The sequence below is a fragment of the Electrophorus electricus genome, chromosome 1 (genome assembly GCF_041902795.1).
Source record: "Electrophorus electricus isolate QZ-2024a chromosome 1, ASM4190279v1, whole genome shotgun sequence".
In the NCBI taxonomy this organism is placed as follows: domain Eukaryota; kingdom Metazoa; phylum Chordata; class Actinopteri; order Gymnotiformes; family Gymnotidae; genus Electrophorus; species Electrophorus electricus.
This window is the reverse complement of record NC_137497.1, coordinates 42439370-42465825: the sequence shown is the minus strand read 5'-3', so window position 1 is coordinate 42465825 and position 26456 is coordinate 42439370. Positions and strand designations below refer to the sequence as shown.

At 44.4% G+C, this 26456-nt stretch overlaps 3 protein-coding genes across 11 annotated transcripts; 1 reads left to right on the top strand and 2 right to left on the bottom strand.

Annotated features, from left to right (window-relative positions):
* Window positions 1-209: 209 nt before the first annotated feature.
* Window positions 210-13373, bottom strand: qtrt2 (queuine tRNA-ribosyltransferase accessory subunit 2). 9 transcript variants are annotated; one of them, XM_081720754.1, is made up of 12 exons: window positions 13235-13373; window positions 12508-12584; window positions 11173-11274; window positions 9414-9510; window positions 8788-8996; window positions 8636-8691; window positions 6076-6152; window positions 5721-5930; window positions 4705-4904; window positions 2615-2784; window positions 1681-1786; window positions 210-917 (listed from the first exon to the last, which is right to left on the bottom strand). In XM_081720754.1, the coding sequence occupies exons 5-12, from the start codon at window positions 8985-8987 to the stop codon at window positions 665-667; spliced, it is 1272 nt and encodes a 423-aa protein (XP_081576880.1). In that variant the 5' UTR covers window positions 8988-8996; window positions 9414-9510; window positions 11173-11274; window positions 12508-12584; window positions 13235-13373; the 3' UTR covers window positions 210-664. The 9 variants fall into 9 exon arrangements, 7 of the variants coding, with proteins under 7 accessions (XP_081576880.1, XP_026871982.2, XP_081576855.1 ...); XR_014125288.1 differs by lacking the exons at window positions 12508-12584; window positions 13235-13373 and adding exons at window positions 1185-1306; window positions 11911-12077 and having other exon boundaries at window positions 779-917; window positions 9446-9510; XM_027016181.3 differs by lacking the exon at window positions 13235-13373 and having other exon boundaries at window positions 12508-13029.
* Window positions 9703-18974, top strand: ccdc191 (coiled-coil domain containing 191). The gene is made up of 16 exons (XM_027016179.3): window positions 9703-10131; window positions 10438-10476; window positions 10565-10700; window positions 10907-11062; window positions 11159-11561; window positions 11659-11791; window positions 11896-12086; window positions 12366-12615; window positions 13117-13550; window positions 13838-13929; window positions 15874-15956; window positions 16063-16164; window positions 17100-17243; window positions 18095-18247; window positions 18431-18585; window positions 18796-18974. The coding sequence occupies exons 1-16, from the start codon at window positions 10054-10056 to the stop codon at window positions 18965-18967; spliced, it is 2721 nt and encodes a 906-aa protein (XP_026871980.3). The 5' UTR covers window positions 9703-10053; the 3' UTR covers window positions 18968-18974.
* Window positions 18975-19107: 133 nt separating this feature from the next.
* On the bottom strand, window positions 19108-26436 carry zdhhc23b (zDHHC palmitoyltransferase 23b). Its single transcript, XM_027016180.3, has 5 exons — window positions 25646-26436; window positions 23873-24060; window positions 22733-23440; window positions 20568-20735; window positions 19108-20356 (listed from the first exon to the last, which is right to left on the bottom strand). The coding sequence occupies exons 1-5, from the start codon at window positions 25673-25675 to the stop codon at window positions 20086-20088; spliced, it is 1365 nt and encodes a 454-aa protein (XP_026871981.2). The 5' UTR covers window positions 25676-26436; the 3' UTR covers window positions 19108-20085.
* Between the last annotated feature and the right edge of the window lie 20 nt (window positions 26437-26456).

Sequence of the window (26456 nt, the reverse complement as noted above, 5' to 3'; positions counted from 1 at the left end):
TTACCAATAAACTCATCTCAAGCTAAAGCTCTGGCGTATTACATCATAAAATTCATTAGCACTTTCTCCACTCCACAAGATAGCCCCCAGCATCCATACAATGATTTCTATAAGAATTTTGTGTTACAAAGAATTTCCAATACATGACAATATGAACAGATGTTTTCCCCCCCATGTATAGGGATATAGTACAAAGTATATAGTGGCTCTCCTGTGAAACACTGTTTATTCAGTAATAAAAAGAGAAATGGGTGAGCAACATGACCAACATGGCCACCACAGTCTGACAAACACAAAGGGTGAGAATTCCTGGAGATAGCTAGAGCTTCAGCAATAACAAAGGTGCTACGGCAAATTAACTCAAATGTTTAACCATTTCGTTCCATAGAAGGTGAACAGAAGTGCTGTAAACCACATTTTTGCTTATTTGCATAAACAAATCTATAAAGTGTTTTCCAATATTGCTGTCACCTTGGAACGCTAAAGCCTGCTTGCTCAGAACTGCCACACTGCTGCTAAAACCCCAGGGATGGGGCACGGGCAGATACCGTGGCTCGCGTGTCAGCAAGATCACTGGACTAGGAGGAATGGAGTAACCAGCCAATAAAGGCTGAAATTTTCAATCTTCTCGTCAGCATCCTTCATGTTCACCCAAAGCCCTTAGTCAATGTAATTGTTTTCTCCCTCCAAAGTCCACTTTAGTCACTGTAGTCTTGAAGTCCTGTAGTCGCTCATGGGATATGGCTTCCCTTAGTGCCCTGAAGAATCCCAGGTAGTGGGCGGTGTTATGCAGCATTAGCAACACCCCTGCCAGCAGCTCACTAGTCACCAGCAAATGATGGACATATGCCCTGTGATGGTTCTTGCAGCAGTAGCAGCCACACCCCTCCACCAGCGGCCGGAAGTCTTCACGGTACCTGAAGGCAAAAAGCAACCCTGACTTTCAGGATGGGAAACACGCACACACAAAGTGCGCATATATGACTCATTTTAACCTCAAGACACACCAGCCGGGTGAAAGCTATGGGTCCTATCTGATTTTGGCGGTCAGTATAGATGTCCAGACTCCAAAAGGTTAAGTATTGAAGCGACTGAATTGCGTAGGGCTAGAACAAAACAGAAGCTAAAATAAAAACAATTGAAGTGCCTTTGAATGACATCATGGCCAGGTTTTCCAAGCTCACCAGAAAATGCACCTGAAATGGCGAACAACCCAAAGGTCATTCATGCCAGTTGCCCAAAACTGCCAACCAATCAGAGGCGTGCAAGGAGGCTGAGGGTGCAGATCAGCTGGTCCACAGTTAATCTACAGTGTGGACAAAAGCACTCTCTGAATATCAAGATGCTGTCCTTAATGCTTTGCACAGCCACTGTTATATAAAGCAATACTGGGCTGTGCTATATAAAGCCAGGTTGGACTATCAAGATTCAGAATTACAGACACAGCCAAAGCCTCGTTCTTTATTTACCCCTCAAACCACTAATCTCACGACTCCACAATTGAAAGCAATACTGTGAAAACACAAAAGGTCACCAGAAATATTGGTTCCTTCCATCCAGTGATTTTATCAAGATGAACAGATGAGAGGGAGAGTGATAAAAGAATGAGAGAGTTAGGGGCCATAATCAGATAATTATAGAAAGTAATAAAAAAGAAAGCTAACACTGCTCCTCATTTACCTTATGTCCTTCAGATTAATCTCAAACTGCGTCATAGTTCCAGTGTTGCCAACGTCATTCTGTTTGGGATCCTCTACAGCAGGCCTCTCTCCATTTAACTCCAACACTGTCTCAGACACATTCGAGTAACTTCTCAATATATGCAGAACACAATCTTTTTAATTTCATCATGGTAGCCCTCGCATGACACTCGTTTCATGAAAATAAAGTCATATGCAATCCCAGGGCGGGAACACTAGTCAGCAGAAGGATGCATCACACACAGACAGATGTGCTCCTTTACACCAAAAAAGGAGACAAGATGAGAGGTACAAAACAATCATGAGGCATAAATAAAAGGGCCAAGTTGAGGGAAGAGAGAAGAAACTAGTGAAGAGTGCATGCAGACGGAATGCATTCTGCAGGGTCTGAGGGTGGCTGATCAGAGTATGGCTTGTCTCCCTGCGGTGCTCTGCAACTGGCTGAGAGGAGACCTGCCCTGAACCCTTCACACAAAATTGATTGGCTCTGCCTGATGCAACACCTCAACATCACTGACTCAATCGATTCCTATAGTCAGGGTTTGAGATTTCCTCCCCATAATGGAGAACTGTATTATTTGGACTTGCAGAAATGCAATAAAACAAGCAACTAACAGAGATCAGTGATGGCCAGAAAACAGAATGACCGAGTCCAGTTTTGATTCTCGCCAAGGTAGTCAGTAACCTCAGTTATTTAATTTTGATAAAATGAAGAGTTTCTTCCACAATTGCTAATGAAGTCATTAAATTCTTTCTGCTGCAGCTTTCACTCTGATCTTGCACACATTAAGAGAGACATGGAGGAAGCGGCAGGGAGACAGGGAGAAGCAAAATGGAGAGAGGGAGAAGCGTGTGTGCTTTGTATGCACACAACTCCTCCTGTATTAAACACATGTAGTAAGACACTGGCAAACCTGTAGGGGGCGATAAAGCTGCAGCCTCTGGGTCAGGTGTGACATTGTAGTCAAAGCAGAGGGCACATCCTCTCTCAGTCACCTGGAAAGGGAAGAAGCCCTCGAACAGGTCCACTCCGGCTTCCACACACGCGATCACCTCATCTGGACGGCCCACGCCCTGCAGCATCCTGTCATGCATCCACAGAAATCAAACAAGAGAGATTACAGAAGCCGCTTTAAAGTCTGCAGTTGTAAATGCCACTGGGGCTCAGCTAGCCTGAGTGCCTTTTCAGTGGCCTGCTTACAAAACTTGAGCAAGCAAGAGATCAACCCATATAGATATACTAATTAAACCCCAAATTTAGCTTACTGGGTTATTGTTAAGATTAAGATCTAAGATGGAATGCCTTTATCTGGTCATATATACATGTACACATGTGTACAGCACAAAGAGTTTCTCTTCAGTTTCATTTCACATATCCCAACTTTTCTGAACTGGGGTCAGAGGGCCTAGTTCCAAGGCCCAACAGTGACTGCATGGCACAGCCAGGATTCAAACCCATAACTTTGCAACTGATAGCCCAAAGTCCTATCTGAGGGAATCTGATTGTCTGGCATAGGTTGTTCATCAGCACACTGCAATGGAGACACAAATGCCTCTCTCATCACACCTGTAATAAATCCTCCAAGGAATTCTACAGTAATTGCCAATTCACCTGGAGCATTGACCACCAAGGACTCTGGTTATAATGCTACTCTCATTGTGAAGATATATATAGTAAGCATGCACTGATGTTGAGCAACACTTGGAACTTTTATATGCAGTTCACGAGGTGTACAGAGCAGCAATTACTAGGTGACGATACGGCTCCATTACAGCAGAACACAAAGAATATGGATGCAATCATAGCTGCTGGAATCGATTTCACTGTTCTTGCTGACTTCTACCGGACTTAACTGATGAAGGAGGCCACTCCCTCCACCCAAACCTTCCTCCAAAGACATGTGCACGCAAATAACTTGACACAGGGTCTTTCTTGATTGGTTAATATAAGTGAGCAGTGTAGAAATATTTATATTACATTACAGAGCATAGGATATTCACCTAGACATTTCTAGGGATATTTTGGATATCAGGATAGAACGACAATCTAGTAGCTCTGGCTGGGGAAGATACTGCGCTGTCTTTATCCATAAAAGGTTATGTCCACATTTAGGGGAACTCCAAAAAGGTTTTCAAAAGATCCGGACTTCCTTTAGGGTTCTAAAAGAAACATATATAATGCATGAATAAGTCTATGCAGGAGAGTAGTGCACAAAGCAGATTTTAAAAATTCCAAACGGTATGTATGCTTTCAAATCACGAATGAAATGCCAACATTAGATTACCTGAGATTCTCTGAGCAAACACACAGGTTGAATGAACAAAAAAATAACTGGAACCCAAGTTCTCACTCTCAGCTTTTTAACTGACCAAATATTAATGCCCAGAAAGAAAATCCTGCCACAAGGCTGGAAATCACATAGCAACAGTCTCTCACTGGCTTCTGCTTCGTGAAAAGATGTCCAAGAGCGAAAACAAGTCGCATGTGGCCTGAAATGGCATGTACACACCATATAAGCTTTAAGTTAGCTATGCAGACTGCAGTACACCACCCTACCAACCTCCTGCAGCGCACATGCTGGCATGCTCCAGTTTCCTACAACCTACTGAGACTTCCACAGGCATGTCTAACAAGACTATGCATCAACCCTCAAAATCTAGAGATCAGTCTGCTCCCTCTCCCTTAGCCAGCCCCCACCTCACCCAAGCTGGTCTTTGTTAGAGCAAGACTAGCAAAGGGCTGGAGCCTGGACCACGACCCAGAACTTGAGCTCAGATCAAGTTCACCCCAGCCCCTCTGACGCAGTTGCCACAGCAGCCGGCCAGGTGGAGTGTTTCAGAGGCAGCAGATTGTCTGAGGGTATGCAATCAGGGTAAAGTGATGAGAAGCGAGGTAGAAGGCACAATACCTACTCTACCTTCAACCAGGAGAAAGAAAGGTGTGTTTGTACGTGTGTGTGCATGCATAGCTGATACTACAGGCAGACTGTAGGCTAACGCTCACCTTGGCTTTTCTACTGGCAGCTCTGCGGTCACCGCTGTGATCAGCTGACCTCTCAGTTCCTGTTCCATAGCAGCAGACTGGAACCCATCCAAGACGAATCCAGCAACGGGGCGCTTGGCCGTCTCCCGCGCCGACCTGACTCTTTCCTCCAGGATATCACCTCCTTCCACCACCCCAAACACCTCAGTGTGCTTCAGCTGCTGTGGGTGAGAGAGCAGGCGTTGCAGTGAGCTATGGCCCTGCTGAGCTCCTCCAACAGAACACGCAACATGACGGTTAACCAGAAGCATGGCACCGATTAAAGGAAACCACATTACGGGCAGAAATCCTCATCAGTAAAGTTACCCAAGACCACAGTGTATATAAGACATCCAAATGTCTTTTAGAGTGACAAACTCTCCTTCCAATCAATTTACCATTTTCTGACCACTTAAACGAATCCATGTGTCAAATGCAAGTGGCAACAATATGGATTAAAGACGTATTTTTCTGACAGTTGATTGAAAGGCCATACAAAATACAAAAATATTTTGTACAAAATACAAGTTGTCACAGAAAACCTACACTCAGAGCATATAAAACGCCTTCTGAAATATGTGACATGTATAATAGCACAATTAGTAGTAATTAATAAAAGTAAATGTTGCCAAAGTCAGCACTAAAGGATCCAAGCGCTGTGGAGGAATAATGACACAGCTCAATTTCAAAGCAATTCTCAATCCCAGGAATTTGACAACTTCAGCCAATATTTGAGCTGGAACCAATTAAAATGTCTTTACATCACTTATTAATTTGCTATGTTAATGCATAACTATGAAACAATATACACAATATGCATAATATATGTGAAAATATAATACATTCACAAGAGCAGTGTGAAATTAAGTCCAAGTGCCAAGGTATTCCGTATTTATGTGCACTACATATGGTGTCAAATACTGATTTCTACACTGTAAGTGGGGCGCAACTTGTTGAAAAGGAACCATGAGTCTATGGGTAAGTGCAGCTGGCGGTACCGGTGTTTTGTGATGCAACGTCAGACATTCGTCCAGATGAGCCAGGGTGCGGTTCACTGCTTTGTGGACTCTCTTGCGCGAGGTGTTGGTCTGCCAGGTCTCACCGTCTGCCATGCTCTGATAGCAGTCTGGCTGGATGACTGCTTGCATGGCAATGAACCTGGCCGCCGTCATCTCTATCCTTCCTCCACTACCCCACACGGACACAGTCTGCGGTACCACAATCACAGTCATGGCTAGCGCACATGCAACATTCTGGGACAATCGTAAACAAAGTGCTTTAAGCCATAGGCCTCTGACAACTGAGCAGTGTAGCTTACACTTCCATTTCATGGGATCTTTAGTGAACTCTGACCTTGTTAGTGACATGGCCGGTGGGACAGTTGGTGGCAGGATCGTGGAGGGAGCAGAAGAGAGCCGTGTCATGCAGACCTGTAAGGGGACATGATTACACAGTCTGCATCTTCCCCTTTCTAAAGCATCGCAGTGATGTCATTAGCAAAAATTTATTGGTGCTTTAGAGGAACCAGCAATTTCAGCAAGTGTTCACACACCAAAAACACTGTTAAATATGCAGATTGATTAAGTAAACAAGACAAAGAAAGAAAGAAAGAAAGAAAGAAAGAAAGAAAGAAAGAAAGAAAGAAAGAAAGAAAGAAAGGCATTTAAACAAAGTCTCTGGCAACCTTGCGAGAGCCTAACTAGACCAACCCAAAGGGGCCAATCAATAAGAGAAACTGCAATGGCTGGAGAAAACCAAGCATATGCAGTCATAATGTGCCGTGTGAGGACTATGGGCACATACTGTGGGTGAAACTAAACAGCAAATGAGTGCATGGCAGAAGCCGAAGGCAACCAGCCAGAACACTACCTCATTATGACCACACTGGCAACATGCAGGACTAAGGCCTTGCGTAACTAGTTCAAAATCTTGACAAATGAATTCATGGATAGAAGGGAACCAATTACTGAACTGATGAGAGTGACAGTGATGACATCTCCATGAGTGGGCCTCGGGGCTGGAAATCAACACGTCACAAAGATGAAGGCTGATGCTTACCGGAATCGAAAACACACTTCTGGGCAGAGCAAAGTATAGATGACCATGCTCAAATAAAATTAATTGTGGTGGTAGCCAAAGGTCTGTAACTCCAAATACAAATGCATGCCATTTCCTTCAATCACACAGTCAGATCGCCTGTTACCCTTTCCTGCTACATTCACAAGTGTTTCCTCGACTGAGAAACAACACAAGGTAACTAATTACAAATTAAAGGGCAAGTAAAGGTCACTAACCCTTACACAAAACCTCCATCCATTTTGCAGCAGCAGATGTAGAAATGCATTTTAAATTTAAGTTGCATCATACATGTCCACCCATTCCATACATGTAGAGGATGGAGAATGCTAAATTAGGTTCAATTACCCATTTTTCAGTAAGAGTCCTCTATAGCACAGCCTAGATTACAGAGCTGTGATCAAGCTTTGGGCTGTGCACATATTTTCTTTAACCGCAAAAGATGGAAAAGCATCATTTTGGGCAAGTGCTCTATGCTATACCAATATATACACCAGTCCTTGGGCAACATTCCCAACACTACATTTGCCTACCTCTGTAACATAACTGAAAATTGTAAATCACTCTAGACAACAGCATCTGCCAAATACGGTAAATATAAACAATTGTGCATTCAGACACATTAGTTGGAGCACCAGTTTTATATTCAGCTGCCATTTGCCTGATTGTGCAGAACTTGTTTGTCAGAACAATTCCTGACATCGTCCTCTGACCCGTTTCATCTTCAAGTTGTTTATGCCCACAGGATCCTCTTCCTCTGGATGTTTTGCTTGATCACACAATCCTCAATATTTACATTTATTGCATTTAGCAGGCACCATTATCCAAAGCAATTTACAAAAGTGCTTTGTCATTTACTCATAGAATACATCCAAGCCAGTTCCAATGAACTAGAATACCATAGAAATGCCGGGATTATACAATGTATGTATGTAATAAACAATAAGTACTAGAGTTTGTTAAACAACATCAGTGTAATAAACTATACCCTACATGCCATTGCTATAGTTCCCACAATCCTCTTGTCTAATAAACACTACATCATCCTGCTGTTTGTTGTGTTGGGTGTTACAAGAGGTTCTGTAGCTAGTATCATTCGGGAGTAACTTTCTAAAAGTTATAATTCTCAACACTGGTTGGCAGCTTTTGAAATACTGCCAATGCCTCATTTATGTATAGATAATAAATTACTAACAGACCACTAATCCTCTACAGATGAGACAAAAACAACAAAGTCATGCTTGTCGAGAGTGAGATAAATGACTATTCAGATAATGGCTGTGGTACTGTAGCCTCTAGCTCTAGATGTGCTACATATAAACCTATTAGCACAGCCACTAAAGGATCAATTGTCATCCCCCATTCCTCCTCAAGCATCACTGCAGGAGTTCTCTACTATATTACTGTAAGAGATGTAATCATCTTTATATTGGTGAAACCAAGAGAAGACTTGCTGATTGGTTTATTGAACACATTCATTTGTCATTTCCAGCGGTAAGGCATTTTAATACTAATGGACACTGCACTAATGATAATGTGTTTGCTTTGCCAGTTGTTGCTATAGCAGCAATGAAATTAGGAAACAAAGAAAAATTATTCTTCTGTGCTCTTGGTACTTCAAAACCCCATGTAATGAATGATTTAAACATCTACCTTTTTATATATAAACTGGCTCCTCCCATTACTAATTCAGAAGCCCTTTGCTTGCACAGCTGATGAAGGACATCTGTCCAAAATGTCCCAATTCTCTGGAAACTCTGTACTCTCTCTCTCACACACACACTCCTAATCTAACCAGTCTAAGATGTTTAGAACAAAGCGCTTCAGTTTTACTGACCTGCAAACTTTCTTACACCCTCTTTAAACTCCTCCAGCACCTCATGGTGCTCTGCTCTGCAAAAGAACCATGAAACATGAAGGCACATTACACAGTAAGCAAGAGAAAGGCTTGCACGAGTAAAGAGCGCGGAGATTGAGCGTGGTTCTTACAGGCCATCCAGCGCCACCTGCGCCCCTGCGGGCAGATAGGTCAGAGTGTGCAGGGTGTCCTGGGTAAGGTGAGGCACGGTTGCGCAGCGAGTGTACAGCAGGCAGCCCGGCAGTTCCAGCGAGTGCTGCCCCGTTTTCCCAATCCCAATCAGAACGCCCAGCCGACATCCTTGCACCACTTTAGAAAGTTCCAGTTTCATCCCGCCACGCTGGAAATAATTAAGGAAACGTGAAACGCAGCGACAGCTCATGAACGGTTACCACGCACTTTGGGAATTATAACAATATCCTTGTACAGCTTTTCACCCGTCATACCCTTTCAATTTCAGTTGAATAGCTATCCATGTTATCTAAATGCAAACCTTCAAAAATATCCAAAATAAGTGGGGAAGTCAGCCACTGTTATAATAAAAGAGATTGTGAGGCTAGAGCGCTTGCTAGGCTAGCTAACTACGGCTATTATCTAGCTTCGACTAGCCAAGTAACTTAAACCTATAGCGATTCCAACCATCAAACCTATTTTACAATGACAATATTACACATACACACATACATACATACATACATATATATATTCGAGTATCATATAAATAACAGCTATTGAAAACAATCTGTCACCCGCTTACCAAAATTGTTTTGGGCACGTGAATACAAGTACCTCAAGTCGCAGAATTATTACAGAATGCTCGAACCAGTGTCTCTCATCTTCTACGTCATCACCTCCTTCGTTGAGCATAAGGAAATAAATCAAATAAATAAATAAAGTATTACAAATATTCAGTGCAGTCAGGTGAGTACAATTTATTTTAAATAAAGCTGACAGCGGATTAGTTTTAAAAAGCACTAACAAAACAACAGGTGAAGCGAGGGGATGTGTTACCAAGGATACCAAATGAACGGCGGGAGTTGTAGTTGTAGGGGAAGCAGGACGGTTGAGTAACCAAGTCCCACTTTAGTGCTATTACTACACTTCCCACAATCCACTCGGACAATATACCCACATCAGCCTGCTGTTTGTTGTGTTGGGTGTTGAGAGGTTTTGTAGCCACTTTCATTCGGGAATAACTTTCTAAAAGTTTTAACTTATGCGATATATTTAGAGGTTTTACCATTTATTTATCTAGACAGCTGAGAAATAGTTTAAGGTTTTTATTTGTTTAATATGCAGTTTCTCTACCCCTGTGTATTGTCTAGCGTAGCGAGGATAATTTATAGACTTAGTTCAATTCCTGATATTACATCGTTTAAGCCCAACCTGATTTAAGAATGTCACATTCCGTAAATACACCGGACATTTTTCGGTGGAAAAGATTTACAAAGAGGGGAATTCCATCAAAGAGTAAGGTAAGTAAAGTCTCACAAATATTTAGCTAGCTTCTTAAGTGAATTTTCATTTGGTCGTGTTTCTGAACTTTTACTGACTCCCTAATCACTGGAACCTCCAAAACTCGGCGGATGCGTGAATCCAATGAAGGTGAAAGTCATGAACTCTCTGAGATTACTTATTATAGGAAAATTATAGGAGCAGATCTGTGACCACCCCAGATTCACCCCCATCAATCCCTCATTTAGCCATTACATAGTCTCTCGTTTTATGATCTGTGGTCCTAAACTGTTTAAAGCTGTAGCACCAATTTCTTCCTTCTGCAGGTGCAACTGACTGATGGCGACATAAACCAATGGATGAAGGTTAGTGTGAGCATTGATGTTGATCCAGAGTATGAGAGAAATAATGAGGAAAATGTGCTTAAAATCTGTTCATTTTTATTCTTCTCAGCGGGTCGAGATGGCATCAGAGTTTGCCATATCTGAAGTGTTTTCACCTCAGAAAACTCACACTGGTAAAACACGCCGTGTTGTACCGCTACAAAACGCAGAGCAGCTACAGGACCATGATGACGCATACTCAGAGGGTATGCCCAACCCCATGCCCAACACCATGCCCCTCCACACAAAAACACTACAAACTTAACTTCTTATACTCACACGGTTACTTTTAGAAGACCTGTTCTAATGACAAATCCCTATTAGTCATTTGGCATTGTCATTTCTGAAAGAAATGGTGTTTTTTTGGACAAATTCATGTTTGTTTTTCACTTTTCTGTTTTGTATCCCATAGCCCAGGCTGTTCTTAGTGACTGGATGAACAGGAAGTTGCTCCATGAGCTCGAAATGGATGAGGAGGGGGAAGAGCTGATTTGTTCCAATGAGATGCAGACTCCAGAGTTGATTGCATTAAATCAGTCTGCAAACCTGAACTACAAAAACTTTGATGGTGCTGTTCATATTATGTAACAAAAAGAAATACTACTATATTGTAATTTTCAGTATTACTCATTTCTCCTCTCCCTTGCTCACCTTACCTCTTCAGATATGTATTCTCACCTCGCACAGGAAGATGAGAGTTTTGTGGTCCACAACTTCCTCCAGGATTTGATGGAGACAGAAGTGTTGGACTCTGGGATATCAGAGGACCTCTGTCTAGACCTGGAAAAGGAGAAGAAGAGAGGCAGGGACCCTGGCGTCACCATGGAGCTGCGTCACAGGCAGGTGAAGGAGAACCGCGTAAGGAGGGAGGCGGCGCAAGAGAGGCAGCGGAGGGAGGCAGAGGTGCGGAGGGAAGCCAGGGAGCAGGCGAGGCGTCTGGAGTGGGCAAAGCAGAGGAGAAAGCAGCAGGAGGCTCGCAAACAAGAGGAGCTACTGCAGCAGGAGGTGATACGCCTGCGCAGAGAGATGCAGGGGAAGAGACGCACGGAGCAGCTTGCACGAAAAATGTATGGCCCATCTCTACACCTCTAAACCATGACACAAACAGGCAACAATGTAATGCCACCAGCAGGCAACATTTTGCTTGCATGTCTGTCAAAACAGGGAGAGGGAGAGGCTGGAGGAACTGCATTGCAGTCAGCAGCCTGTAACGTCCCTGACTGGCTGTGGCGCACAGAGACGGCTGTGCTGCAGGGAGCAGCAGGTGGAGGCAAAGGTCCACATTCTTCATCTGCAGGTTGGGAGAATGCTAATGTGTGACAGGGCATTCAATGTGCTGAAGTAGCTATAGAGATTATTGCTGTGATCATAATATCACTGCTATGTGTGTGTGTGTTCCAGTGCATGCAAAAGCACTTTTCAGGCTGGTACTCTGTGGTGCTGGAGAAGAGGGTGCGTCTGGGTAAGGCAGCCGCGCTCTGTGATTGGAGGAGGCAGCTGAGGGTGTGGCGTGCTTGGAGGGCACTAGTGTGGGCGAAGAGAATGGAGAGAGAGGCTGAGCGGACAGAGGAGGAACTGAGGATGGAGACCAGGCAGGAGCGCACACATGCATACACGCATGCATACACATGCATACACGCATGCATAGATATGCATATATACATACACACACACACACACACACACACACACGCATAAACACAAAAAGTTAGGATTTGCACCATTACAGCAAAAATGGAAGTGATAGTATTATTGATAGTATTATTGTTCTATTCAGCCTGCGGAGCATTCTTAATTGAAGGATCTGCTGACAAACAAGCCAGAACAGAGTCCACCTTGCAGGCCAATAACAGTGGTCCCCTCCTCCATAGGCGCTGTCAGGTAGCAGTGGAGAGTGACTGGAGACGCCTTATGAGGCGTTGCCTGAATGATTGGCGTCTGTGGTGCCGAATGGAGAAGGAGCGCCGAGAGCTTCTTAGCCAACAAGAGGAAACTAAACGCAAAATGGCTGACCTGATCAGTGCAGCGGCCTCTGGGAAACTGGCTGCAGAGAGCTGCACCGAGCCACCAATCACAGCCCTGCATAATGCCTGCAACCAATCAGATGAGATCACTCGTCTGGTGTGTGAAATACATAGTACATTTCTTACCTTGTGCAAAACCATTCTGCCCCTCAGATGTCCACAGACATATAGCTGCATGCAGCACATACATTCTTATGCAGATAATGAGTTTAGCTGTGATTTCATAACTGTTCATAACGGTTTCATAACTGTTTTCCACACACATACACACACAGTATATATTTCTCTTGTTCAATATTCAAACGCAGTATAATTTGTCCCTGCAGGCTTTTACTAGTTAACCTGAGAAAAACAGTTGTGTGTGGGAGAGATAAATCTAACACTCAAAGTAGAGTTAATTAAACTGAAAATAAGAGTCAAAGGAACATTGGATAGTGCAGACATGTGAGTTTTACTTTGTCAGCTCCCTGACTATGTAATTATGCATTCCCCAAGGTCTCTAGAGTGAAGCAATATGATAGTGATAAATATAAAACCATTTATCTGCATAACCTCTCCGACAGCACACGGTCCAATTACAAGATGTTCCTGTCCCCAGGCTCAGGGTCCAGTACAGAGAGCCAGCTTGGCTCACACCACCTCCACTTTGACTGACAGGAAAGCTGCCCCTCCCACTCAGGCCTGGCAGGTGACTCGTCGTCACGCCGCTCTCTCACCAGAGGATCTCCATCAGGCCCGCCATGGGCCGCACCTGAATGCCGTCCCCCGCTGTTGGAGTGCAGAGGTCCGAGGTGGCCGCTTTGAACACCGCCATGCGGTCCAGAAGCAGACTATAGCTGAACAGAGGCATCTTCTCAGAGAGCAGCAGGAGCTGATCTCGCACCTGCAGGAGACACAGAACTTTCTGGAACTCAGACAGGAGGCAGAGAGATCTGCAGAGGCTGCAGCAGCGTTGTCACCAGTGCACGTGAAACACGCAGCATCTCGGAGCGGTACGCAGGCCAACGCGAAGGGCAGAGATGCCAACACAAGGTACTGTCATGAACAGGTTACACTAGATGAAGTGGGTGTTCATGTGTCTTCATGTGTTTTGTGTCTTTCATTTGACTTCCTAAAGAAGTCAAGCCTTGAGATGACTTGAGATGACTGGTTTCTAAAGGAAAGGCATTCCATGAAAGAGAAGCCCTTGTAGTTCCCTTGACTTCTTTAAGTCTTGTGCCTCACTGCTTTGTGCAGGGACAGACAAAGTCAGGAAGAGAAACCAAGAGAAAGCTAGACTGATGAGGTCACTGAGAAGTTTATATATTTCACTATCGTAGATCAAAAGGAGTCTCAAGCGAAGAGAGTTCAGCTCTTGTAGGCCCCAAGACAACAGTAATTCACCCAGTTGCCCTTCACCCAGCAGTGCGAGGTCAGTTTTACACACACACACACACACACGTACGTACATGTGTGTGTGTATATATAGAAACAAACTCTAAGTTACCTCAACCTGCTGTGCTGCAGAGCTGACGGAGTGTCTTGTGCATTCTTGTGTGGCTCTGCTGCAATAGTCCATGCAGCCAGTTGCACTCAGGCTGAATTTAGTACATGTGGGAGGTTTATCTGAGAACAGGAGCAGACCAGCCATGCAGGGCCACAGAAGGTCTCCTGGCTGTGAAGCTGCCCAGTTTAACACCCATCTCTGCTCATATGGCACAAAAGCCTAAACACTCCTTACTTAAACAGAGGGTTTACCACCCACACTCCCTTTCACTCCCTAGTATATACACAGAAATCTCAGACCAGCATTCTGTCAAACACCATAGCACATACTGCTCCTGGCACAGGTGTTCATCCTCCTTAAAATTCAAGTCTGCTCAATTTTACTGTCATTATATGTATGTATACATGGTGTACAGTGTAAAAAAAAATGCTGTCAGGCTACTTCTATGCGTGGACAGATATACAATGTGTGCAAATGTGTCAATACAACACGAATGCTGGTGTGAAAATACATACTAAGTACAAGAGTGTGTAATTAAATCTGCATATGGTGTTAAGTTTACAGTGACTACTGTTATGTCCATATATGTAGGGGGTCTCAGAATTCAAGTGCAGTGTGCAAATGGGCATCAGATTCATCTGGATTAAAAAATTATATAACTTTCATATAAAAAATTAAACTTTGTGGTATCATATTTTAAAAGACAAAATTTAGTTAATTTAAAGTAATATAGGCTTTATGTAAGAAAATGTTCTGTTTGCATAAATATTCCATCTCATATTACTCAGATCTTGCCCTAATGAGGACATATTTGTCCTCCACCTGCCAATCATTCACCTTTCTAAAAGTTCACCTTTCCCTTAGTCAGACTGTAAATCTAAAGGAAACCTATGAAAATGAAAACCAAATTGCATTTAAGGCAAGTTAGACAAAGTTACAGACATGCACAAGATAGGAAAAGCATAAAAACTAATATCCAAAAGTTTGGATATTCCAGTGAGCACTGCTGGATAAACCGAGAGAAAACGGAACTGCATCACAGAAAAGGCCGTCCCTCAGGACTCAGGAATGCCAACAATCCTTCTGAAGGAGGACTCTAGAGTTCAGTTGCTGAGACTGGAGTGAAGGTGCACTAGTCAAGAATATCAAGAGCTCTGCATACACCAGGCCTGTATGGGAGTGGGGCTGGAAAAGCCAGAAATCCAGTGAAATGATGCATGGCAATCTTCTTGAGTCTGATAAAGCACTAAATTTGACCTTTCCCCAGCACAAGCCCAAAGCAACACATGAGTAGCTGAACATTAAAAAGGAGAAGGTTGTACCATGGCCAGGTCATATTCCAGATCTCAGTCATAGTCCAGATCTTCTCAAGCATCAACCCACCAACCTGGATCAAACATGCCATAAAGAATGGGTGAACATCACTACAGTGTGCAAAGCTGGTAGAAACCCAACCACCAAAAGATGGTTCTACTATTCTGAAGGGGCTGAATGATTATGGCAGTATTTTTTTATGACAGCAATTTAAAAAAAAAAAAAAAAAAAAAAAAAGATATGCTGACAAACGATGAATTTTGAGTTCAAAAACTTTAAGATCGTATGGTTTGCAGTATAAATACTGGCTGATTCTGGTTAAATATTTAATATTAATATACACACAGTTCAGACATTCAACCAGATGGGGTGGATTCAGGGGTTTGGGCCCTAAGGCAGGAATGAAGCCCTGCTCAGATACAGATCTCTACCCTCTTTGTCCAGATTGGCCAAATATTAAGGCATACTTGAAAGGAGAACATGTTTTAAGCAGAGATGCTTAAGTTCAGGTTCAAAAAGCAACACACTCCTTCATTCTCTGTCTCCCTCTCTCAGCCATGGAGGAGCGAGCTTTGCTACGTGCAGAGCGAAGGCGGGAGGTTGAGGACATGAAGAGGAGGCGAGAGGAGGAGAGGCAGGTGAGCTCTGAGAGAGTGGGGCCTGTGGAGGAGGAGGAGGAGGAGGAGGAGAGGAGTGAGGAGGGGACTGCTGGATAGTCGTGGTTGACTAATATTTCCCCCTCAGGCTCAAATGAAGGCTGCAGAAGAGGAGCGACAGAGGCAGGAGGAAAAGGAGAAGCGATTAGCAGCAGAAAGGAGAAAGGACGAGAGACGACAGCAGAGGGAGGTTTGTGTTGGCCACGTTTATCTGCAGTTTGTCCCACCCGCCACGTGTGTGCAGCTGCAGACGGCTCACGCTGATATTTTTGAGGATAGAGGTTCAGAATGGATGACGAAGAGGAATAATGTGTAAGACATTAAAAGGCTATTAAGATTTGATCGTTCAAACAATTCGTTTGAACGGTCATTCTCAATAATCAATTGCATTTCACATTCCAAAGTGTTTTGCAGTAGGGAGTTGTTTATCGTGTTTATATTGTTCATAGTGGATGTTATATACATGAACTTGCAGATCACTTTGTTCATTTGTACCTCACACTGTAGATAGCTAAAGCACTGCATTATCAAAACTAAAAACTGCCATATCATAACTAGCTCTTATAAGGCAGTGTTTTTAAAATGCACTTATTTATAGCTAAAAACAATGCCATTTCATAGTTAAACCAGTGACTTATTATAGCTAAAACATTACCATATTGTAGATAAAATCATGCCATATCCTGGCTAAAACATATATGCCTTATAAGCTTCCTCTAAATGGACCTGTAGCAGGTTTCTCATTTCCAGACAGAAAGACAAGAAGCTGCCACATCCTTAATGGCCCAGGTTCTGCTCCAGAATCTTAGTGAGCCTCCTCTAGCAGAGACATGACAAAGTAGACACATATAGCACACATTCTCCGGCACTGGGTCAATGTCCTGAAAGTGCTGCAGTTCAATCAATGGTCCGTTCTGGTACAGTTCAGTCAACACAGATCTTTATGGATTAGACTACAGTAAGGCTTTGGAGCCCAGCTTGTATTTTCAAACAGTGAAAACCTGCCAGCGGGCCTATTTTATTCCAGAGCTCCAATGTTCTTACTGGAACTTAAAAATAAATAAATAAACCTTTCAAAAGTTGAAATGTATTCTGTGGAAATGGGATGACTGTGTGTGTGTTCAGCGAGAGCTAGAGAAGCAGAAGAGAGCAGAGACAGAACAGCAGTTACTGAAGCGAGCAGTAGAACACTACCACAGATCACTGCTACTGCACAGAGGCCTGGCACCATGGAAACGACTAGTGGCAGGCAGCCAGACCCGTATGCAGGTCAGCGCACTACCACACGTCTAAACAAAAATACTGGAACATGTATACACACACACATACATGCGTCTCCCATGTTTGACAAGCTAGAAATTAGGCCCAGCTCCTTTCTGGACACACACGCTCAGAGCCAGCAAGAACGTCAATAATGCACACCGGAAGATGTCTCGCACAGCACTGGGTTCAGTCCTTGGACATGCTGGTGTTGACAGTATATTGTTGCATTTACACCTAACAAAACCTGTTATGCTGGATACTGAGCATTTTTGGGGGGGGGTTGAGGGATAGTGTAAAGAAGGTGAAAGAGAGAAATAAAATTACTCTTGAGTTAGCTGCAGTTCTCTTACACAATGCAGTGTGAAACCAATGGCAGTTAATCCTCCAAATGATCTTTTCAATCAGTCAGACAGCCAATTGGTCTTTGCATTGACTTACACTTGGCAGAGATGTACTCCAATTCCAATTAGAAATAAAATCAGCAAGCCTTGCAGCACAGATGCTGCATCTGCCTTAACGATGTCCTCCGGTCCTGTTGGAGTTAGGGAGCAGAGTTGTCTGCTGAGCCGTGCAAGTTCCCTACGCACTAGTTGTGCTTGCTGTGCTGTGTGTGAAGCCTGTGTCTTAATTTCACAGCCATACAGCATTGATCAGCATGCCTGCACCAGTGCTAAGGGGAACAGAACCAAGCTTCCATCCCCGTCAGGGCTGTAGTGTTCACAGGCGTCCTCTACCATAGTTGGCAAATGGCGCAGCTGGGATTTGAACCTGCTGGGCGGTGACTTACCCACAGCATCCACATGGGAAAGAGTACTGAATTATGGTTATGTGAGTTATTCGCCTTTTGCCTTCTCTAGAAAGCTGTGGACCATTACCAATGGGGTCTCCAGAGACGCTGCCTCCTGTCCTGGCTTCAGGTAGCAGGCGAGGCCTTGGCTGATAAAGAGGCCCATGCAGACCAGTTGTACAAGCACATTCTGCTCCGGAGAGCAGTCTGGGCTTGGAAAAGAGTAAAAATACACACACCTCCACACACTCAGGTTTCGGTCTTCATGAATTAGTTCAACTCAGCTTTTAACAAGCTACTTATTCCACTCTGTCCAAAAAAACAAACAGAGTTTGGAGCTAAACACTTTCTGCCATGGCCCATCTTGTCTTCTGTGCTGCTGACCGACGGCACTATGTTGCTGCAGATGAAGCGCCAGCAGACTCTCCTGGGAGAGCAGGCCGAGCACTTCTTCCGAGCTCGCGTTCAGAGGAAGGCTTTCAATGCCCTGCTGGATCATGCCACACACGAGAGACTAGTAGCTTGGGAGAACACCCAGCAGGCTGCAGAGCACAGTGCCAGGTGAGTAGGGCACTACTGTCAGCATCTCTGCTACGAGGAGAGTGCATCAGAAACTGTGCACAAAGCCAGTTCCTTCCCCATGGGTGTAGTTAAGAAAAGCTACAGAACACAGCAGTTGCTATAGTCAGCCCTGCCACAAACGACGGCACTGGTGTCTGTCGCAGCAGAGCTGAGAGGAAGAGCTGACTCAGTGCTGTGTGTGTGTTGCAGGCAGCTGCTGCGCAGGTGTTTCGGTGGCTGGAGGCACCTGCCGATGGTCCTACGGGAGGAGAGGGAGCGGGAGGCACGCAGACAACGTCTCCGACGCATGGTGGCTGAGGTTCTGCCTGACTTTCGCTCCTCGCGTGTGGACGGCTTGTGGAGCTCAGCGCCACGTCTTTAACCAACACTTACAGATGCAGTCACACACACAGGAGTCAGACAGACTCCCATGGCATGGAACTTGATTTAAATCTGGACACCACTGCAAAAGTATGAAAGTCCTGCTCATGTGTGACGCTTTAGGTGAAACATTCACTGACGAGCATTTTAGCTGTACTGTTTAAACACTTATTTTTCATTGTTACAGTCAGATTGAGATTTTGGTCACGGGTGCATTCTGCCACACAGAAAAGAATAAACCCTTCAAATTAAGAAAAAACACCATGGTTGCAACAGTCACATTCTGCGCTCGTGTATAAAGTCCGTTTTTTAAGCATCTGTTTTTTAGGAGGCTTTAAAGGGGAATAAATCTCTAGTCATCATGACCTGATCTCCTAACCATTGCAGTTTCACTCGCTGTTTGATAAATGTCAAAGACTCATCCCCATTTGCAGTACACAAAGACACAAATCACATTCAGTGTTCTCTGCCAGCACTTGCTGCCCGGCCGCAGCACTTTCAGGGTGCTGCCGTCCGTGTTGTGAAGAGGACTCTGGTACTCCGCGCGCATTGCGCTGGCGCCTATTCTCATGTCACAGCAAGGCACTAAATCCAGGTGGATTTTAAAACAATGTGTATGCAACACTTGAGAAAACCCTGTGAAACTCTGCAAGGAAAGAGACAAAGAAACAAAAAACAGCAACATCATAGAGCAGCTCTGAAGTTATGTTGCAGTGCATTTGGAGCCCATATATTATATATATATTATACATATATTATATGGCTTATGATTCACACAGAGGACGAGCCAGGGGAACATTAGATGTATCTGGGCAACATTCCACCATCCCCACCATTTACTTGTATTGTAAATGCATTGTGATTTGAATAGTGAGAAATATCAAATAATGCCATCTAGTGGATAAAGAAAGATAGTTACCACCTTTCTTCCACTATAAATTGACAATACCTTTGACCTCACAGTAGACCTTGACCACAATTATTACAAAAATAAAACCTGGGAATAATGGACCTTGGGACAGCAATTAAGCAGTGTGCAATCCTTCCACGTGATGGCTTTTCACCACCCTCTAGCATGTCCCCTTAAAGCTCTCCACTGGCACAAATCCTGACCCAACACTACACCAGATCTGGTTTGAGGGCAGACCTCTCCAGACTCTCGCCCATGGTTAGGAACTCAGTCCAGTTGGCCCAGAAGCCACGGGAGTAGACACCCGTGTCGATGACAAGGCCCCAGATAAGACTGCGGCCGGTTCTGTCCCTCAGAGCTGCGTGGGCCTCGCGCTCCGTCACGTTGTAGCTAATGTTGATCAGCTGGAGGAACAGCAGGTGGAGCAGTCCTCCAGTGACAATGCTGCAGTACCAGGCACACGTGAAACACAAGGCCGTGCTGAGGAAAGAGACAGGCTTCTGCTAAGGATTACGAGGCACATCCATCTCCTTTCCTGTACACTGAGCCACTATCGCATTACGCCGATTACATCTTTAAGAGCAGTAATAAGATGTTGTAGTGATTATGCTTTTAATATCAGCTCCCCAGGGAAAGACATTTGCTTCTGATTAAATATTTAGCTGTGTGACCTGGAGAGTTTTTAGCAGACCTGTACTGGCTGTAGACATCAGGGCAGTAGAGAAGGGCACTGAACAGGCCCTGTCCAGGACACACGCGATGCAGCACCAGGCTGATCCCATACAGCGACGTCAACAGGAAGAAGACAAGCATAAGGAGGAAGCTGCGATGATTGGCCTGTCCCACACAGCTGTTAATCCTGGGTACATACAGAGCAGGCCAACAAATAGGAGAGAAAAAAAACTGCTGAGTGTTGGGCCTTGACCGATATTTGAACTGCTACTAAGAGGCAACAATTAGCTAATATTCTGCATGATTAAACACTGATTTGATGGCATTGTATGAAAGAATGCAGTTTATAATTCATGACCTTGTAATCTGTTAAACAGGGACGTAACACAGAACTCTTGCCAAAGTTTTATATTTAGCACTTCAGTACAAAAAAAACATGTTGAAAGATTTTGACATTTTCCCCCAGCAGCAGCACAATGTCCACCATCCCTGCCCCAATCCCAGCACCCCCGATGCCACTGCCCAATCCCAGCTTCCTCCACCACCGCATTCCCCAAACCCAGCACCCCCTGATGCCCCTGCCCCAATCACAGTGTCCTCCTCCACCCCATTCCCCAATCCTAGCGGCTGCTCTCATAATTCCACTTACGTTGTGGGTGACATTTTTGCTCCCAAAACCCCATTGTGAAAAACTGAAAAGGTGTTCTGGCAATGAAAGCCCCTCTCTATGGTGTGGCGCTCATCTCCTGGGTGACGGGGGTTGTAAGGCAGCTAAAACTGAAGGTCCAATCAGAGATATGTGCAGATGCCACTGATAATTGTTACCACAAAGCCTGCAAGCCCAACAGCAGCAGATGCATTTAAAAATGCGCAACATTGTGCTCTGCATTTTCAGCTAGACAATAATAAAAGCGAGTGATACCCCAGTTTAGAACAACAAAGAAGGGCATAGCTGAGACAATGGAATCGACTTTTCTGAACTCTAAAAAAATTCACATATATATTTCATTCATGTAATCTTACAGCATGTAGGAGTTTCACAGAGCCCAATTATATAGCCCAGCCGACCAAGGAAAATGCTGTGAAGCAATTGCACGATATAAAACAAAATGACCAGGAAAAGTATGGACATACATGCATACGCTAACCCTATTGATGATGGTTCAGACGAACATTACACAATGCATTCTTCATGAACAGACTGCTAATTTTCTCACATCTGCAAGAAAAGTGAGCCTGAGGAAATAAATCCTTCAATGTCATTACATATAAAATGTAATGTGTTGGGAGCTCAAGTGCTTTTAAATGGCTTTTAATCTCACTTGACCTCATAATGGCACAATTAATGACCCTGTAGGAAAACCACAGCCCTGGAATAGCACTCACAGTCTCAATATTTAAAGCTAGGCTGAAATCCTATCTGTACAGTCAGGCATTTTATTAACTACTTCCCATCTTAGGTAAAGGTGTCGATCTGGGGGTCCGTGGGCATTGAGAGTTCTGGTAAACTGGGATGTTATGATGCTGTCACTTCACTTCACTTCACTTCCCTCATGCCCGCGTTTCCTTCTGGCTCTGTCCTTTCAGCTGTTTATACATCCCCAATTTACACACCCTCATACCTGCACCTGCCCATGCTTAATGATCTATTCTCCCTTCCTACCGAGGTACACCTGCCCCTGATGCCAGGTCGTTACTGAGCCTCAACACATCTCAGCTGCCACAGCTCCTCCCACCACCGCCTGATGCTCACCACACCTCCATCCGAGCCAACTACTTCTCCGTTACCCTTGATGGATGTTCTCGTGCAAGATGGGTTTTGAACACACGCACACTGTCGGGACCAGACTAGGACATCTAGAAAACCAGACTAGACATCGATTGCTTCCGCCCCCCAATTCTATTTATTTATTTATTTTCCCTTTTTCATTCACTACTCTTTCTGTTCCTTACTGTTTATTGTTACTATTGTAGTGTCCGCTGTCTGTTGGCCAGAGGAGGATGGGCCCCTCCTTTGAGTCTTGGTTCCTCTCAAGCTTTCTTCCTCGTGCTCTGTGGAGTTTTTCCTTGCCACTGTCGCCCTTGGCTTGCTCACTGTTTACTTGGACTTGTATATTTGTAAAGCTACTTTGTTACAACAGTCGTTGTCAAAAGCGGTATATAAATAAATTTGACTTGACTCACCAAACACAGTGGTGGTCCAGTCGCAAGACACAGACCCCGCAGATCCGGCAATGTCCTGCTCTTGGGGGACGGACCACCTTGCAGTAGGGACACCAGTTCCCCCTCCTAGTGCTCTTCTGCAGCAGACTGTCTGGCACGCCCCTGGGCTCACCACTCTGCTCTGAAGGACTCGCACGATTGGCTATCACCACCTGGTAGCATGTCCCATACTGGTAAGTGGCATCCATTTCCGGCTGAGGGCTACAGTAAGTCACTGTGCTGTGAGCATCAGAAGGGTGGGGCATGACATAGCCTGGCCCTCTCTTGGTGTGCACCAGGGTAATGACAGTAAAGAGCATGCCCATAGTCACAATGCCCAGCTGTAAATGACTAATGTCTCCTCTTGAGACGATCTCAGTGAGAAAGACGTAGTAGGTGTAGAAGAGGGAGAAAAGTGCTAAACTGAGGAAGAACAGAGTGCGGCCTTTCTTACGGTGGGTGAAATGGTAATACCAAAGCACCACGCCAGGTAATGCTGTTAGAACTACAATACCCAGCAGGTAATGCAGAGCAGCTATGTGCAACAGGACCGGCAGTAAGATAACAGGTGGGACCAAAGACAGGTCAACTTGTTTGGCCCCTGAAATCCAGGGCACTCGCAGGCGATCAGTCACCGTGTCCACCAATCGAGACAGAGTATCCGGCTTCTGGGGTTCTCTCTTGAGCCACCTGTGAAACATAAGAGGACATTGTTAACACAGGACTGAATCACTTCTCACTGTGCTTACAGAAACTTGCAAAGAAAACCAAAACAAAGAATAAAATAAATTATTTGCGATCTTCAAGGTGAGGCAGTACTGTCTGCATGTGCTAAAATGGGTCACTGGCACCCCAGATGGGCAGTAGTGATTCTTCCGCTCCATATCCATGACCAGACTAGTCACCAAATACACCATCGATATGCGTTCAGAGCGCTGCCATGTTTATAGGGAACTGCCTCTGCACTAAATCTGTGTTACACATCCCGCTTCCTGATGTAAACCGTGCTTGTACTGGTCCCCACAATGCTTGGAAATCCAGAACATTCCAACAATAAACACACCCCTCAGAATCTTCTCTAATGCACAAGTGGCCCACCACGAAGCATCCATCCTCCCTCACCTGTCGCAAGCCTCGTCCAGATCCTCACAGTCACAGCAACACGCTGCCACATGACTGCGTCCACCACGCCGGTCCACATACTCACAGCAGCACAAAGCATCATCGGGCTCCAGAGCCTTGCTGGCCTTCTTAGTCATGATGGATGTTGGATCATCCAGTAAACATGAGATCAGAAGAACAACTTTCACCTGGAGGTGTACAACAAGGAAAAAATAAACTGAGGTTGGCAGGATGCTTGCCCACAGCCTGATCAATTATACACCCTTTTATTGTATTATAACTATCGATTTAACAGTTCAAGTTGCAGTCTGGAGTACTTTGATTAACTGATAAATTATGCAGCTGAAATATCATGTGACAGCAGTCAGCAGAGAACTTGACCGTGTTCCATAAACAGGGACCCACTAGCTTCTGTTACATTTGTAGGGCAAAAGTTATTAAAATCGTGTCAGGCGGTTTTGCGCTATTCCAGACTACGGAGCCTGGTTACGGTTTCTTTTTCCACAAGTTTTGTGCTGGAAACCGGGATGGAACAGTTAGTGCCCATACTCAGGACCTTCAGTGGAAAAGAGGCTATTGTGTCACTGATGGCGCATCAAAGGTATTGCAGCACCATCAGTGCCCCTTGTGGAGAACGTTGATTTTAACTCTAAAAGTGAGTGAGTTACAAGCCAGCCCCTTGAGGTGCTTTACATCTTTAAAAAAATAAAAATAAACAAACCAATTAATAATAAGCCTGGATGGTTTGATCACAGATGATAACGTCCAGCTACAGCCATGCTCACCTGAGCATAAATACAAACCGTCATTGCACGTGTTCATCCCTTTGAAGAAAACGCGATAGCTAAATAAGTACGATCCGCCACGGACTCAGGGTTGGGAGAACCGACAGGAGCACGAAGAAGACTCTATTTAGTTAAGAATTATAAAAATTTAGACCAAAGCTAGTAGTCTTACTTTGTAGTTTATTTAGTGTGTAGAAGTGCATGTAACTTTATCGTGTAACGCATGTCTCTTGGTTACTCGCCGCCCTTTTCCGCCTTAGGTCAGTTCGTAGTCTTTTCTAAAGACTACGCACTTTAATAAAGTGTGTGTTCTTTGAGCAGGAGTGTTGTTGAAAACAACCCTGCTCGGTGTAACCATACTTAACTGACATTAAATGACAAAGTTAAATTGCTCATGTGTAGGATAATTAGCATAACACTGCGATTACCTTTTGGCTAATAACATCTCCTACAGTATGTCTTCCATCTTAAAAGTCAAGAGCGAGAGCACCCCGGGGAAGAGGAATAACTTCATATGAACCACCAGGATGACCTACCTTGGCAGTAAACTGCACGAACAAGAAGGATGATTTCTTTCATCTGGTGCAGTGTACACAGTACACCGCCTTAAACCGCGGACCCCACCTCATATATATGGTGCGATTGTGTCACTATATGTTCAGAACAGGTGAAAAATTAATTCTCAAGTTTACGCGTGATCGGTTAAATTATTTCCGCAAATTATGTCCTAGCTAAATCATTTACGTTATCTAGTTTTTTCAGTCATGTGAATAATCTAATAAGCTAGTCCATCATGCAGGCAGAAGTGTGTGTGCTAAGCTAGCTCTACATCCCACACGCCTTCACCTGTAAAGCTCAGAACTTGGTGACTAATGCCATATTTGAGAGACTGGGCTCCTGCGCAGTTTCCTGAAGCTGGTTATCTGGCCTAGTTAGAGTTCTTTACAAGCACGTTACAACGTGACCAGGTGTTTAAAGCTTCACCTACCTGTCTGATGGGCGTGATGTGACGTTTCATTCAGAAACTCTTCCACACACTGTTCCACATTCCCAGCCCGAAACACTGGAGTCTTTGTGGTGTGCCGAGTTGACAGACTACACGACATGGCAGCGTACGTCCAATCCGACATGGTCTACAAAAGGCGACGTGCCTGTCCTTCTTTAGCAAAAGGAAACATGCTTAGAAAGGAGCAGAAATACTAAATTCCTCCAACATCGCCTCGGAGCTTACGCACGACCAGCCGCCCAGGTCTCTTGCTTGCACTATGTCGCCTGCTAAACGCAGGAACTGGGGTTGCCTAATATTCCGTTTCCTCTTCTTCAACTTTTAACAAACCCAACCGGTTTTGTCCTAAATTTCACCTCGTGTCACAAAAAAAAAAAACCCAAAACAAACGTACGTCTAGGATATTGTAGAAAATTACAGAAGTTTATATCCAGTAGCCTGGGGCACACATTGTATTATAATCGCACTCTTGCTGTACTTGTTTCACATATTTTACACGTTAGTTTATTTGGCATCCAGAGTGAGGTTTAATCACGCATTAAAGATATGATTATCTTGCAGATCTTTAAACGGCTAAACTTCTACGACGTCGGTGAGTAGCATAAGCAAGCAAGTAAATGAATGAATCTAGGCAGACGTATAGCATAAGTACCCGTTACTGAACAAAGCCATTACTGTTATCGGTAGGTAAACTTGGTTTTCTTTATCATAGTCACATGCTGTTTACCGTTAATCCTTTAAAAGTAAAACCCAGCCCTCCTAACATGGAGTTTCCTCCAATATGGCAACGCGA